Source organism: Trichogramma pretiosum, unplaced genomic scaffold, assembly GCF_000599845.2.
Source record: "Trichogramma pretiosum strain Unisexual culture from Peru unplaced genomic scaffold, Tpre_2.0 scaffold3, whole genome shotgun sequence".
NCBI classification, from domain to species: domain Eukaryota; kingdom Metazoa; phylum Arthropoda; class Insecta; order Hymenoptera; family Trichogrammatidae; genus Trichogramma; species Trichogramma pretiosum.
In genome coordinates, this window is record NW_019641698.1 from 3630948 (window position 1) to 3646971 (window position 16024).

The following is a 16024-nucleotide window of genomic DNA, read 5'->3' on the forward strand; positions in this document are numbered from 1 at the left end:
ATCGCGTTTACAAAATACTCCCCAACGAGTCCCATGATAAAACTACGCTTTAAAAAAGGAATGAAAAAAAATGGAGAGTAGAAATTCTTTGCTTTTCCTGCTCAATAATTGTAATCACCGCCAGATATTTTTAAGCACTCCATCGGACAGCGTCGGTTACGCATACACCGAAAAAAAACCATTGAAAACGTGAGTGCAAAGACTTACATAATTTATTATTAGATTCTTACGGACTGGCGAGTTGTCATGTTGTTATTGAGCTATTTCTGTAACGTCGTTCCGTATACACGTTCATAACTATTTGATAAATGGGTTTCGCGATACAGGTAAATTAATAAACTATAACGACGCTGTGCTGAATATATCAGGTGCGCCGGCGAATGCCCTTATTATTTCAAGAAGGATAAACAAAACGAGTTTTCACGTTGTAAAAGTAGTTCAGCGACGAAATAACGAAGAAAAAAGAACACCTCGACGACTGGAAATAATGTCGCAGCGATAAAGTTAATCCAAATTAAAATAATCAATGTATGTCAGTGGCAACTGCTGCGCGCAACAAGTGCGCGGGTTTCTTTTTTAGATCGCTTCTTTATTCAAATAAATAATTCGAATTTTTCGAGTTTACCGCGCGAGGTTTTAAATAACATTAACTTTACTGCCTTCGTAGCAATTCATTCAAGTTTTTGCGCTGCGCGCGGCGAGCCCAATCCGAGTCGTAAACAACATACGCGCACGCATACACACGCGTATACAATATGCGAAAGAAATTTACGACTCGAGTCACGTGACGCACAGAATTCCAATAGCATTGATTGTGAAAATTAGGACACGCTTGATAGGTATGTACACGATATATCGAAGGGAAGAGTTGGACTATAGCGGAAATTCGAAAAATTTTCCGCGCTTCGGTTAGGAAATAAAAAAACTTTGTTGGTATTTCGCTTAGGTGGATCTGTAGCACGCGATGAGCGCGAGCTTATACGCGATACGTTTTAGCAAAAGTAACAAAGTTGGCAGCATATTAATGAGCGTCGCAGCCAGTTTATGTAAAAAAACGCCTGCGTAGTTAACAAAATTGAAACGGATCGACGCAACTTCAGCCCCTCGCGCAAATGCAATCAAAGTCACCCAGAAAAAGTTTGTTTATTTTTTTTTTTCACAGACGTGTGAGCTTTTGAATTGGCTCAGAAACGAAGTTGCGCCGCTCGCGGAAGTTGCTAGACTCACGGTATTGCGCCTCGGTTTGATAAATAGGATAGAGCAGCTCCTCTATACATAGCGAGATGAGAATTGTCGTCGAGCGAGAGAGCGACGTCAGCGAGTACGCGCAACGATACTTTGTGCCGCGATACATGCGACGATGCGACGATATACTTGCAGCTGGGCGTAGAAGCTCTCTCATTAGAAGCTGCGAGGCCTAGCCGGAGCGTGATTAATTCCATTGGCCACAGAATTGGGTTAGCTCTGTGTGTTACTGCTCTCTCGAGCTCATATATGTACGTACGGAGTATATAATACTACACGCCTTGTCCGCAAATGCGCCGATCGCGCGCCACGCCACGCCACGCCGCTTGTAATATGCAATACATGCACGAGTGGATTTTAGAAAGGGATCTAACGTACGTACGCGCTGACCGACATTGAGTGTGTCTTCTCTCTCTCTCTATCTATCGCTCGTATCGATGAAGACGTCGTTGTAACGAGATCCGAGTACCTCGTGTCGTCGCCGCTCGATATATCGACACACTCATTTAATATATGCGACACGGAGAATATGTTATATATACGTATATACAACAACGGCCGTCCGATCGTAAACTCAAAATAGCGTATATCGGAGCGCAGCATCGCTTTATATGATAAGCTGCTGCTGCTGCTGCACGGCTATTATGTATGAGCCGTGTTGTGCACCCTTTATCCTTTCCAGACGCTTCTAAACTTGTTTTTTTCGTTATAAGAATTTCAAGTAGCCAGCTCGCGCGTACCGACGTATATTTCGATTTATATCGAGCTAGATATAGATATATGTACTCATTATGTCTCGTGCTGTACACAAGTCTGTGCATGCGTATACGCGTGTACGAGGCGTAGGAAAACTTTTTTACGAGCTGCGATATTATGCTCGGAGTGTTTTTTTTCGGAATTTATTCCTGTTTTATAAATGTACTCGCATAAACACGGCGCGTGCTGTATAAGCCACCTACCGAAGGTGCGTCTATCTTTTTCTCTGTTCCTCTCTCGGTGAAGCAGCAGCAGCAGCAGCGGGAGCCGCAGGGGCGCATTTTTTGCCCGATTAAATTGCAGCGCGACAGCTATTACGAGTGCCGATGCGGGAAAGCGTAAACGCGCGCGCTGCGGAGCAATGCGACACTCGTGCGCCGCCGAGTGACGTCGTCTTTGCCTTAGTGAGTGTATAATACGTATGCGGTGCAAATTTTCTATGTATATATGCGCAGATATGTAGTCGGAGATTCAAATGACAAGCTCCAACGTGTGCGTAAGCGCGCGGCGATATAGGTGCCGCAGTGTATGCTGTACGCGGAGCATTAATCGGCACGCCAAGACGACGTATTCATTAGCCCGCCTATGCTCTATTACTCGACAGCCAAATGAACGGAAGTCAAGGAGAAAGTTTGCCAGATGAGCGAGCGCGTCGAGCGTTATATCTGCGCTCAACGATCCTGCTCTGCAGCGAATTCCGTATAGCAGCCCATTTGCGTACAATGACGCGCTCGACACCGCCGCGCCACTGCCGTAGTCGTCGTCGTCGTCGTCGTCGTCGTCGCGGTAGAGACAATAGATCCCGAGGCTGCGATCGAGGGAGCATCGCGCAGAAAATGCATAATAAATCTCGTCTGAGAAATTCCAATGGCGGAGCGCCGGGGAAAAAAGAACTGCGTAGTAATAGTAGTAGGTCGTCGCGCTCTAGACTCGATCTGCCACTGCTGCGTATACTGCCACGCACGCGTGCAGCTATATAAGCAGCGACTGATAAGCTTTCGCCGCGAAGCTATAGTTCGCTTCAAGAAGACGCGAGAGCATAATGTACTTCGTGCCAACGCTATATTATAAGTAGCGTATTATGTAGCGTTCGACGTAGCTGTCAGCTATGCCGTATACTCGTGATATTAATACACGTACGCGAGAGGATGGGCTGCGGCATGCGGACTTATATTGTGTATGTGTGTGTGTGCTGTGAGAAAGACAAGTGTAGATAGTTTATGAAAAATTGCCCTAGCAGCTCGACGCTCGCGAAGAAAAGTTTCATTCCACGTGCGAAACTGGACCCGATCGATCATTCGCGCGCTGGTGATACGGCACCTACGCGATCAGCTAGCTGCACACACGCATACGCGATCGAACGACTGTACTGATCGTACACTTGTATGTGCGGCAAAAGTAGACCCAGCAGAATGGATACACACATGTAGGATACTGTACGGAAAAGTTTATTCGGTATATCATGTACGCTCGGAGTAATTAATCAAGCGGCGATCGATCGATATCGAGTCCGCGGCGAGCGAGAAGAGCCGCCGCTGCTGTTGCTGCTGGTCTGTAGTCGATCGCCGCGGCATCCGCTGCAGTGCACGAGCTGCTGTCACCTCTGCGCGTGGAGCTGGACCAACTGTCAACCGTGTATAGGGCTGCAGCCGCCATCCGCGGCATTGTGTCAGCTCGTGCATATATATATTGCAAAGCTAACTGATACACCGCAACTAGCAATCGATACATTTTCTCAAACTTCGCTTCTCTCCGGTGCACGCTTTACATGTTTGACTCGTTACTCGAGGCTCAATTATATATCAATATCTGCGGCAACTGCTGTATGCACAGATGAATTTACATGCGCTTGCACACGTACACACAGAGACAGCTAGACTGCACACTCGAGCGAGTTATGTATCGGAGCTCGCTCGTGCACGTACTGCTCAGACAGTCGAGCCCGCATCGAGCTTTCTTACACGTGCATACATAGATACGTCGTTGCTGGCGAAACTTTGTAGAGAAGCTATCGGTGAATACGAGTCAAGGCTTTTGCCTTGCCAGGTCTAGGCAATAGTCTCAACTGCAACGATCGACGTGCTCTGCGGCAGTCGTCAAATGTGCACCGGCTTGGTATCTCGGCGAGCTTCGATCCTCACAAACGAATGCATAAGCAGAATTTAATTAACAGGCTTTCGTGTAAGAGTATTATGTTATGTGCATCTTTTGCCCCTGAAAATTTGTCAACTCCATTTCTCCTATAGATTTTTGATGTGAAGCTTCTTATAGCTCGAAGGGTAGGGAATCCATGAAAAACAAAATGCGACAATCTTATTAGGTTTTGTGGTTTAGGAGACCGCGTTAGCAGCTTTAGCACTCATAAATGAAAAATTTTTCACAGAATTTTTCAAATAAATAAATTTAAAAAAATATTAAATTCATCTGTTTGCTTAGATATTTATTTTTTTTTAATACCATGTACTTTCAATGAACTTAAAAAATTAGATGATCTTATTGATTGAAACGACGGAAGTATTTAATCGAAGCGAGAAATATTTGTCCATCACGGCCGTTGAGATAATTCATGGTAACTTTTAAGTGCAGATTTCCCGAGTCGTATAAGAATATCGTTGAATATTAATATGTATATTTGTGTATACAGCACGTACATCAAAAGAGAATGGCTAACAAAGCGCAATGCCTTTTTAAAAGCATAACTCGTCGGATCATAGCTGGTATACGCGTACGTATACCTGTACTACAGGCTTCGGCACTGCATATGTGCATGTGTATGCTATACGACGTGTGGCAGTTATAGAGTCGCAGCTTCGGAGCGTCAAACGCATCGATCGCTTTCATACACGAGCTCCTCGGGTATTGAAAAATTCTTAACTAAATCTACGTCACGTATATCTCGTCTCTCGTATTTATATGTATAGGCTTTGGCGCGCGCGTGGCAAAGCACAGCACAGCACCAGATGCGACCCATCGAGCCTCGAGCGATTCACGTGTGCGAGAAATAATATTTTGCCATAAATTCAAGTCTTTTGGATGCTGCTGCTGCAGTTTGACTTCATCGTCTACATCGTCGTCGTCAGTCACCCTACATACACTTTCCAATCGAAACTTTTGCAATTACATACGAGGTGTATGCTCGTAATTGGATAGAAATAAGCTGAGGGCTAAAAACAAACTGCGCAGAGGGCATAAAGTTGAAAACGCTCCGCGTAGGTGTAAAAATGTATGCGTTCGCGTGATCACCTCGCGTAATTTGTTTTTGCGGTTACATTTATGCACTTTCGACATCTCTACGTAGTAGTATAAAAATGTCGTACCAATTATTTCAACTCGAGCTTCGAGGGTATTTATTTTAGTTATGTACGTAACTTTTCCTTACTTATCGCGGAGGCCGCTCAACATTCTGCGCTTATTTTTAATCGAAATAAAATAATTAATCAAGTGTACGTTATAAGCCATTATACGAACACGAAAAGGACGTTATATTCGTCGCATACGTAATGCCTGAACAAAAGGCCGTAGGATCTAATGAAACAATCCACCAGGTAGCGATTTTCTCATTTAGAAAACTCGAGCCGCGCGACATTTCGTGAAGCACTTACACTCCTTTTGCGAAGCCTTAATTAAACATAATAAAGTATTTTCTGCTATATCTCCAGTTCTTGACCAACGAAACTCGACGCGTTCAATCATGCCTCGGAGTTTAATCACGCTCACGTTTTTAGAATCGGATTTATTGCTCGCTGACGTCAAAGTTTACAAGCCCATGGCTATTTTTGGATCGGCGCGCTAATCTCGAACTACTGTGTATAAAGCTATATGCAATCTCGGGTACGTATCTACTGAATCGATGCAAAGGATGCCTACTGCTGCTGCTGCTACTGCTACGATCAAAAGTTACTTCATTTCCGTATTGAAATTTCCCGATACGTTTCGCGCGCGCGTAACCTCCTTGCGCGCGTCCATTCACTTTTCGCTACCATAAGCGCGGCGGCACATTCTACCCATACATATGCTGCTGGCGTTTCGACGCGCGGATAATTGAAAATAATCGAGGCAAAATATAAACCGAGAGTGAAACAGCTCTGCGAGTGAGTGAGAGAGAGGGAGAGAAGGTTTTTGTCGATGCAATTTCAAAAGCCATTTTCTATATACGCGTTGACTTGACGAGCAGCGCGTGTTTATCTGTGATTGTGCGCAGCATCTTCGCCTGCTGCTGCTGCTGCTGCAGAGGCATTGAATTGTGCGCGCAATCGGATGATTGAGAATCCTACAGGAGACTTTCTATTTTCTTAATGCAATCTATCCTTATTTGTTCAGAAATGAGAAATCTCTAATGTATTCTCATCTCTTGGCTCTTCTCCTCTATGTGTATTCGTTCCTGCATGTAATTACATATTGTTTGTGTATTAGGATTATACAATAAAGAATTTCACATGCGTACATTTGTTAGATTTAATGAAAAAAAGTTGCTTGAATTTATCGTTACGAGCATCGAGAAATGACTAAATTTTATTTTTTAATATCCTTTATGGCTATGTCTTCAAGTTTTATAACCACAGGCTTGTTTTCGTTTTATAGGATGCCAACACGGTCGAACGGTTGAACGAGACGGGTGAGCTGCGTCAAATGCTTAAACCGTACAAGGTAAATGAAAGTATTATATATAATACAAAAAATTCATCTTTATCATCCGCACGTAACAATTTAACAATTTCACGATTCTCATGACCGATCATCGTAGATCCTGCTAAGAAAAAAGAAGTATATATCTATAATATAGTACCATTTCCGCGTATACATCATAATAATCTAGATGGGAGATGAGAGATGTGTATAGCAAATAAACTAGCTACGGAGTAAAAAAGTCATTGCAAGATGAAATAACAGCGAATAAAGATTCAGTTTTCATTAGGAAGAAAAGTTTTTTCTCGATTCGACGCGGCGGCGGCGAGCGCGCGGGATTTTATTAAAGATAATTCTAGATGTATCGAGATTACGATCTCGACAAGAAATTGCGAATTTTTGCGCGCCGGCAAATAATTTCTCGCGCTCTATAAATGGTATCGCTTTCGCTGGATAACTGGGAAAAAAACTCGACGAAACGTACATTACAGATATATCTGCCTGCTTGACTATCTCCGTTTATAGCGTTCGGTCGTCGAAATATTATCTTCGAGTACGTGTCGGTACTTTTTATTAGAAAAATCAAAACACGCGATCGATTAGCGTCGTCGAGATTTTCCTTGGCCCAAAAAAAAGTAAACGAAGTACGTGCCGGGGCGACTCGAATTATACGTCCTCGCGCGTGCAGTAACGTCGCTGCCCGGCTGCGCTGCAGCGCGGGATGCCTTGGGCGCGCGTTCAAAGATGCGAGAGTTCGGTGACGACGACGACGACGACGCGTTCGTTTTCGCAGGCATGTACATGTAGATAGTACGCGCTCGCGCGAGCCCAGATTCGATGTGTCTATAGGCAATCCTTTCACTTTTATCGGAACGCGACTCGTGGTGTAGGGACTCGTTTTCGCGCTCGCGCGCGCTTGTTCCATTGCAGCAGCAAGTGCATGCAACCGAGGCGGCGGCGACGGTACATGTATGGCCCGCGGCAAAAATCGTGTGGTAGCAGGTGAGCTACTGCTACTGCTGCTATATTAGCCTCGCGAATGTTCACGTGGCTCGTGTTATAACTACGGCACGCGGGGTTGCGGCGATTGTCACAGCAGTTATTATATCCATAAGCTGACGTTCGGTGGCAGTGCGGCGACGACGACGCGGCGGTGGCGGCGAATCCATCAGCGCGTGTTTATACGTGTACCTTGTATACATAGTATGTGCACAATCTTTCATCCGACGCGGACAATTTTCCATTTACGCGATCGGCACGATCTCTCTAGCTGCAGCAGCAGCGGCAGGACTCGTGTTTTTCGCGCTACGTAGCACCGAAATGTCAATTCGTAATTCGCGTGTACTTTTGTTGGTCGTGACACGCGCGCGCAGGCCAGGATTAACGCGCGAATCACTACCTTGCCAGTCTTGCGAATTTTGCACTCTAATATGAAATGTATATACGCGGCTGGTATATGTACGGAAATGACAAACAACTCGTTAACGCTCCACTATTTTTTTGCCTCCGCGCATTGATCCGTCCGTGCACACCGCAGCAGCACAGATTTTAACGTATATAGGTACGTGTAGCATATGAATCGCGAGCCTTCGAAAAAAAGCCATATGTCAACAGTCTGTATACGTCGAGCTGCTGCTGCTGCTGCTGCTGCTGTCATTTCGGAGCAAAAATTGCTACGTGACACACAATAGTTATTCATATTCGGGGCAAAAATGAAAAATAGAAATGCAAGAAAATAACGTATTGTTTTGAAAAAAAAAGAGTAAAATGTGCGCGAAAATTAACTATTGCGTTTGGTAATCTTTATTAAAAAATTTTAATGACATTATTGTGCACAATTTCGTTTTCATTTTCATTTTCACGCGGGTTAATGTAATTTCCTCGTTTCGCAAAGTACTTTTGTTTTCGTTTTTCAGGAACACGATTTAACAAAATTAAGACACCTTAATCCAAGACCGGAAGATCGATAAAAGTAGAAAGTACAGAAAATCGGAGTCGCCTTAAGGGTCAGCTATAGCGGATGCGCAATGTACCGACACACCGATATTATTTTGTACTCATTTTATGAATTAACTATCTCATTTATAGACCTGACATTCATTTTAGAGCGTTCAGAGAATTTATATGTTCATGTTAATTTTTGTTAATAAATTGATTACTAAAATCAGTTCAATGTTCAACTTTTTCAGTATACCTTACTTGTAAGTAACAAAAAAAGGATAATTGCGCGTCGAATTTTTTTTTAAGTATCAACCATTTAATTGAAAACTAACGATATAGTAAATGAAAAAAATGGGTACAAAATAATCATGTATTAATGTTACCGACTTATAGTTTGTATAAAGGACCTTAATCGATTATCGATGCTCAATGTCAACAAACACGTGCTTTTACTTCAAACCTCAAGTTGTCAATCTTGAACTTTTTACAATGAAAATCCCTAGAATAGTATTGAGCTTCGTCAGCCAGAAGAATAGATTTACGAGATAATTGACCGATTGGTTTTCGCGAGAGCGGGTAAAAAATCGCTACAGCGACCTGCACGATCACCGTACAATAATTTACGTTTTTTCATATTTTCTTGTCTTGTTTGCAGAGCTTGGACGTGTGCAACACTTGCCAGGCGTGCGGTGGCTATCGGCTGCTGCCCTGTCCGGTCTGCAACGGCAGCAAAAAGTCGGTCCACCGAAACGATTTCACCGCCGAGTTCGTCGCCCTGAAATGCATGAACTGCGACGAGGTTGGCCTCGTGCGCTGCCAGTACTGCTGCTGCTGAGCCTGAGCCTAGTAGAGCCGAGCCAAGAGAGAAAGACCAGCGCAAACCGATTATGGTGGTCCATGTATAATGCGCCGATCGAATCCCATGCAGCCAGCTTGCAGCGCCGAACGAATCGAAATGGCTCGTATATTACGAACGAGAGAGTCTCTCGCAGCAGCAGCGGCGCTCGAGATCGCAGAGATGAAAGTGCAGCGGTGCAGCGGTGTATTCGCAGGTGTACACTACTACTCTCTTTGTATATAGCGCGAGCTGGCACATGTCCGTCGACGCTTCATCGCTCCGCTAACTCCGATAGTTTAATTATCGACTTTTCCCTACCTACCTAGCCCCCCGCCCTACCTTCCTTTGACAGCTAGCTGTATGCAGCAGTTGGTGCGCGCCGTTGGCATCCGCGCGATTCTCTATTGTAATTATTGTTTTAAATTTGTTCGGATCGGCTGATGCCATTGGCGTGTGTACCGGACGGACGGACGGACGGACGATGCGAGAGATGATGCGCAGCAGCGAAAACAACCGGCCACCAGTCGATGCGTATATACCTTCGAATTTGATTTTATACTTATCGACATCGTGTCGACTGTCGACGATAATCTTTTAATTAAATTTTGCGTTGCGAAATTTTGCGACATACGTACAGTACAGTCGAGGCTGCGCACCGCATCACCTTTTAACCAAGCCATTAACCAAGTGTAACAAAAGTTAACTTATTTTCTTTTCTTTTATTGTGTCGTAGGACGATATCGATTATTATTAACGTAAACTTATTAACCCTGGAGATTGATAAGATGAATGTCTGTTGTTGCAATTTGTATGCACGTATAATAAGAACGACGATCGTGTCGAAATGTTTCATTTTCATTCGAGGCGTATCTCAGGTGGTATTATATACATTGTTGTAGATTAAAACAAATTAGTAAGCTACGCGAAACGCAAACGTAACGACGCAGCTTGTGTTAGGATAGAATATAAAATTATACACATATTGTCGGAAAGGTCTGTGCGGCTGCTGCTGATGCTGTGCAGGTACTACTGTACGCGCGAGAGCATAAACGCGCAAATTCGGTAAACCACCGAGCCTCGAAACCTCAGCCGGTGTTAAAGGAAAATCTCGACGACGCGACGTTATATGCACAATTGTAATGAAATCCAGTAAATGCAGCCGAGAAACTTCGAGTCAAGACTGTGTGTCTATGTGTGTGTGTGTGTGTGTGTGTGAGTGTGTGAGTGTGTACGTATTTGTGTCTGTGTGTACAGTGTGGCGCGAGCGCGTTTACGCGCGAACATAGCAATCTGCGCGCCTCTTTCGCTCTCCGGCCGGTTGTACGGAGTCTATGCATATATCTGCTGCTACGTTGGCTGCTGCTGCTGCTGCTGATGCTGCTGCGGCGTAATGTAGTACGACACTCTCGTGTTCCGAAGCGAGAGGAAAAGAGAGATGTGTATATATAGAGAGAGAGAGAGCGAGAGAGGGAAAAAAAGCCAAGGTGCTATTTTAGAGTAGTGATTGTAACACGCACTGGAGCTGAAAATTGCAGCCCCCAGGTCCCGCAAAATGCGTTTGCAAAATTCAATATACCTACCTCTTTTTGCGCAGGTTTATGAAAACGGCAAAATGGCAGCAGCGTAAAAAATTTATTTTATAATAATAAAAAAAAAATTAACCATCTAATCTCGAAAGACATTTTCAAGCGTATGCGAACCGCAAGTAGTTCGCAGCGTATAGCAATTCGAGACAGCGCGAGTACCTGCCTGCCCGCCGTTTATACTTTTACTCTTCTTCGTCTTAATTTTTTTTTCCTTTTTTTAATGAACATCCCTCTCTGTACATTTATGTTATTTATTTTAAAATTATCTTTCTTGACTAATATTTAACATCATTATTATTTTCCATGATTATTGCAGCTACAATTGTCATATTTTTTATTAATAGCATTACTGTTAGTATTATGTCGCAAATAAATGAGACATTGGGCTATCGCAGTGCAATAAATCTCTCTTGTGTACCTTGTGTATCTCATGTTATGTACAGCTGATTATCGAATTTTTCATGCTAGAAATGTTTTCACCGGGGATATAAAGTTGTATAATATTGTTTTAATAAAAATATCTCATGTTTCTCATAATCAGTGTTATTTTCTTATGCTATATTTATCAATTTCCTCCGCGCCAGTATCTCTTTTCAGCTTATTCCTATTATTTTATACCCTCAAAGGCTTCCTTTATTCATCGCAAGTATAATTACGCAACGCAGACGAAGGAGGAAGCGAGAACGATCGAGAGAAAAGGCAAGTATATATTGTTGCAGGCATAAATAAACGCTTGGATGGAATAAAATAAAAGCTCGAGCGAGCCGCGAGATCGCTGGAAATTTCGGGAGCCTCGAAAGAAACGATCGAACGAGCGGAGCATGCACAAGTACGCCGCGGCCCTTATGATGATATACGCGCAACGCGAGAGCAAACATCAAGTAAGTTTATCCAGTACATACTTTCTGCGTCTCTAAATTCTAACGTCTATATATCCAAGCATTGATCCTTTCGCGAATAGCAATGTGCAGAAATCAAATATTGAATATTCATATTTACGAAAGCTTCGATAATTCGGTCTGACGGCTCAATCGTCGGCTGCTTGATATGCGATACGCGACGTCGGCACGAGGCTGCACGTTATATTAAATATGAGAGCTTATATAGGCGCCCGTTACTCGGCCTGTCGCGCTCGAATAATGACTTGGCCGGGGGACGGACGTAGTAGATGCAACACGAAACTCGCAGCGAGCTGAATTTCATCGCACGTGCGACGTAGATAGCTCGAGAGCACGTATTATAAGCAAGCACACCTATATAGTTTTTAGCGGATACAATAACAGATTCGCCGACGTTTTTCTCGAGTGCGATTTGTGCCGAGCACTCCCATTGTTTCCGCCGTCGAGAGTTGCGAGTTATATCGAGCTTTGCCAAACAGGTAAATATATATTATAATACATTTATAAACTATAAGCGATCTCGTGACTTTGCCACCTTTCACGTGGCGTCTCCTCACACACACACACACACACACATACAGACAAGACTTTTCTGTTTTTCACTGCTTTTTCTCGCATCGACTGCAGCGGCGAGCTCTCTCGGTTACTCTCGCAGCGTCTCGAGACACAGCCATCGGCGCTCTCGATGATTTAAAGAAGAAAGTGAAGGAGAAAGCTCCTCTCCGCGCGAGCATTTAAATAATCCGATTCAGTTTCGATCTCGGCGGCGTCCTCGGCGTTGCTGCTGCTTGCTCGACTGCGTATATTCGTCGCGCTTTTATATGTATTTTATCAGCTCGGCTTTCCTTCGACGTATATATACACGAGTGAAAGACTTTTTTTTATTATATTTGATCGATTCGCCATAGAGATCGTGATAAATTTCAAGGTCAAATTTCAAGTTCGATAAATATTTCCTTCGTATATAGCATCTCCGACGTTTTCATAATTCTATGTAGGACTCGAAGCAAAAGCTCGAAGCGTAATAAATGGACTTGCCAGCGGTAGTAAAAAAAGAGTGCGGCATTGTAATGATAAGCATACATGTCCTATATACATGCTCAAAGAAAGGAGCCGAAATTGTTATTCGTGCGTAAAAATATATGCGCGAGAGAGGTTGATTCGAAGGCGACGCCAAAGTTTACATAGCATAAGCGTTTGCCGAGTAAACAAAAATACGAGCCCTTTGCGGTAATGTCGAGTCGCTCTCTCTCTCTCTTTCTAACTTGCTTTGCGCGCTATACATGCACAGGGCTGCTGCGACGACGCGCGCGTGTGTGTATACGCCACGACGTATATAATATCCCAGGCATCAGAGCTCGCTCGCTAGCTGCAGCAGCCCTGTGCAAAGTCATTATATGCTGGCTATATGTACACGCACGATCGACTTGCGGCCACTGCTGCTGCTGCTGGCGGAGCAGCGTACCGCACAGCAGCAGACTCTCTCTCACTCACTCACTCTCTCTCTCTCTGGAATCGGGTGCAGGCAGCAGGTGAAGTTTGGGCTAGCGCTTGCGCGCCACCTCCTTCCATATTCACCTATACCTATCTACCTACCTACCTACCTACCTACCTACCTACCACCTTCTGTCGCTGCTATACGAACGACACACCGTTGACTCCGAAGAGCTGTGCTGCTACACACCTATCCTACTTTATACTACGTACACATACGACATATATCGTGTGCGCGCGGTTTACTCGAGCTGCTCCCTTTGTTTACGCATGCAACAAGTTGATCGATACGGCAGTTCCTCGCTGCTGCTGCTGCCGCCGCCGCTGGATCTACGCTCACTCGTATATACATACTGACTGGCGGGGAGCAGCAACTTCTGCGACGATGACCTTGGCCACTACCACCAGCGCGCGATGCACATGAGCCACTCCGGCTAGAACGAGCTGCCGCCACGACTCTCGAGCCTTTTCAAGCTCGTTGCCGCCTTTCTCTTCTCTTCGCCCTTATGAGAGATATATACCTATCGCTACGTGTATATTCGCACGCACACCTTTATCCTCTTTATAATGTACTCTTTAAGCTGATCCATCGTCTATATATGAGTACGTCCATTTCTCGATCCCTTAGCCGCACTCGATATAACATCGAGCAGGTATAAGTCGATGAAAAAAAGCGCAAACCTTTTATTCGTCCGAGTTACTCCCTTATTGCGAGCTGCAATCGTACGCGTCTATCACCCGAGCGAGCCGTTTTTCTCCCTTTTTTTTCCTCTCATTGGCATCGCGCGGCAACTCTTATCGCGCGATTTACACTCGTGCATACGGCTCTGCGCGCGGCTATACTGTTCACGTATTTATGGAGTGCAGCGGTTACATCCCCGTGCAGCTCTCTGCTGCTCAGCCCATGCAGCTCGTTCACACCGACACGTTAAACTCTCTTTGTACGTGTTGCGATCGTGTATGCACTTTTTTTCTTCCTTCTTTTTCATATTTGCGCTTCTCTGGCACGGTGTTGCTTTATATGCCACAATATATACATGCTGTATAGCATCTGCCACGTGCTCGGCATACTTTATGAGCTCGAGCTCTCGCAATCGATTTTATTATTGGGATTTTCACGCCTATAATGCACGCCTGGTTAAACTCGTCTGACGCTTTTTCCTGCATTCGTATGGCGCGCACCGATATATGAAATATTATCGTTGGTCTCTCTTTTTTCTCGCTTTCCTCCTCTGATGAGTAAATCCATAGCTTTTCACGCATCACCTTTCAAAAGTGCTTTGTCATCTTTGCGCGTCGTTCAATGCATAATAACATTAACTCCGTCAACTATTTTCAGCGCCCGCCTAATGCCTTCATCGGCTCGTCGTAATAATGCGCCCAGTGTCGCATTATTTCCGCGTCTTTCGCTCTTTTCAAACGGCCTTTATATTTGCATTTTCCAAAGCTCTCCTCTGTATCAGTTATATACCATCCAGCAAAAGCAGCACTGGCTATTGTAGCAGAGTCTCTCGATGACGCGCGAATCAGGATTTAATTAGCGTAAAACCAGTCGATTCTTCTATCCGATGCGAAAGTGATTATCGGAGCTTTTTATTGCCGACGCAGTTCGTAACTCAATTATATATCAACGAATTTCGCATACATGCAACAGTTGATTCAAAAATAACCGGATGAAATTTTCAGTTTCAAAAATATATTACATATCCATCGAAAACTTATAATTATTTCATTACTTTCATCGAGTATAATACACTGACAAAGTTCCGCAAACTCATATAGCAACACGTAGACATTGATGAGTCCATCACGCGCAACAAGTCCATACTTATACGAACCGAAAGCCCTTGCAGCGAACTTGTGTAAGCAGTCTAAAAAGAGAGAAAGCTTCGTCATCGGTCTACTTTTTTGAGTACGAGTTCGTTCAATTAAAGAAGTTGCTCGGTGCGAGTTATGAAGGGAAGACAATTAAAAAGAAAAATTGAGTGATACTGTTGGCGGTCTATCAAATATTTAACTGGCTTGTTACGACGCTGTAACAGGTCGTTTATACATAGTTTAATCAACGAGTGAATTACCCTCTCTTATGATAATAAACATATAATAGAACTTTTACTTATATATTTGGGTTCAGTGCATGATATTATAATCCATCCATCCATCCGCACCTATTCATCCATAAGTAAAAAAGGCATTGCCATTTATGTAACGCATTGATTCCTTTTAGTGCCAACTTCATCTAAGAGCATTAAACAAACAATAACTGGTTGTTATAATAATTTTAATATGCATTTTCATACCGATGTTAATTCCTTATGCGCAGAACTAGCGCTAATAGTTTTCTATAGCTTTGAACAAGAGCTCAAAATGATCAGAGATAACGAAGCTGTGACTTTATATATCTAGTCGTACTTAAAGGATTGAATTTTAGCCGATATTCTTTTGATTAAGAATAAACCCGCATTATACGTAGAAAAAGCTCTTGTTTGTAAGCTCTATTGATTTTCTTCTAGCAAGCCCATTTTTCTTGAAAGGACATTGATAAAGCATCAAATGATTAACTCGTAGTAGTTATATAAAAAATATAGAAAACAAGACATTCAATGTCTTATACGTATCCTGTAAATTTGCATTATTTG

General features: G+C 43.6%; 1 protein-coding gene across 1 annotated transcript in view; it reads left to right on the forward strand.

Moving 5' to 3' along the window:
* The window catches only part of LOC106650765 (glutaredoxin domain-containing cysteine-rich protein CG12206-like), a 43364-nt gene extending 32106 nt beyond the window's left edge, over window positions 1-11258 (forward strand). Inside the window, exons 4-5 of the mRNA XM_014368967.2 lie at window positions 6583-6648; window positions 9224-11258. Coding sequence (XP_014224453.1) covers window positions 6583-6648; window positions 9224-9403 — 246 coding nt within the window. The 3' untranslated portion in view covers window positions 9404-11258. The remainder of the gene's footprint in view (window positions 1-6582; window positions 6649-9223) is intronic.
* The last annotated feature ends 4766 nt before the right edge of the window (window positions 11259-16024 follow it).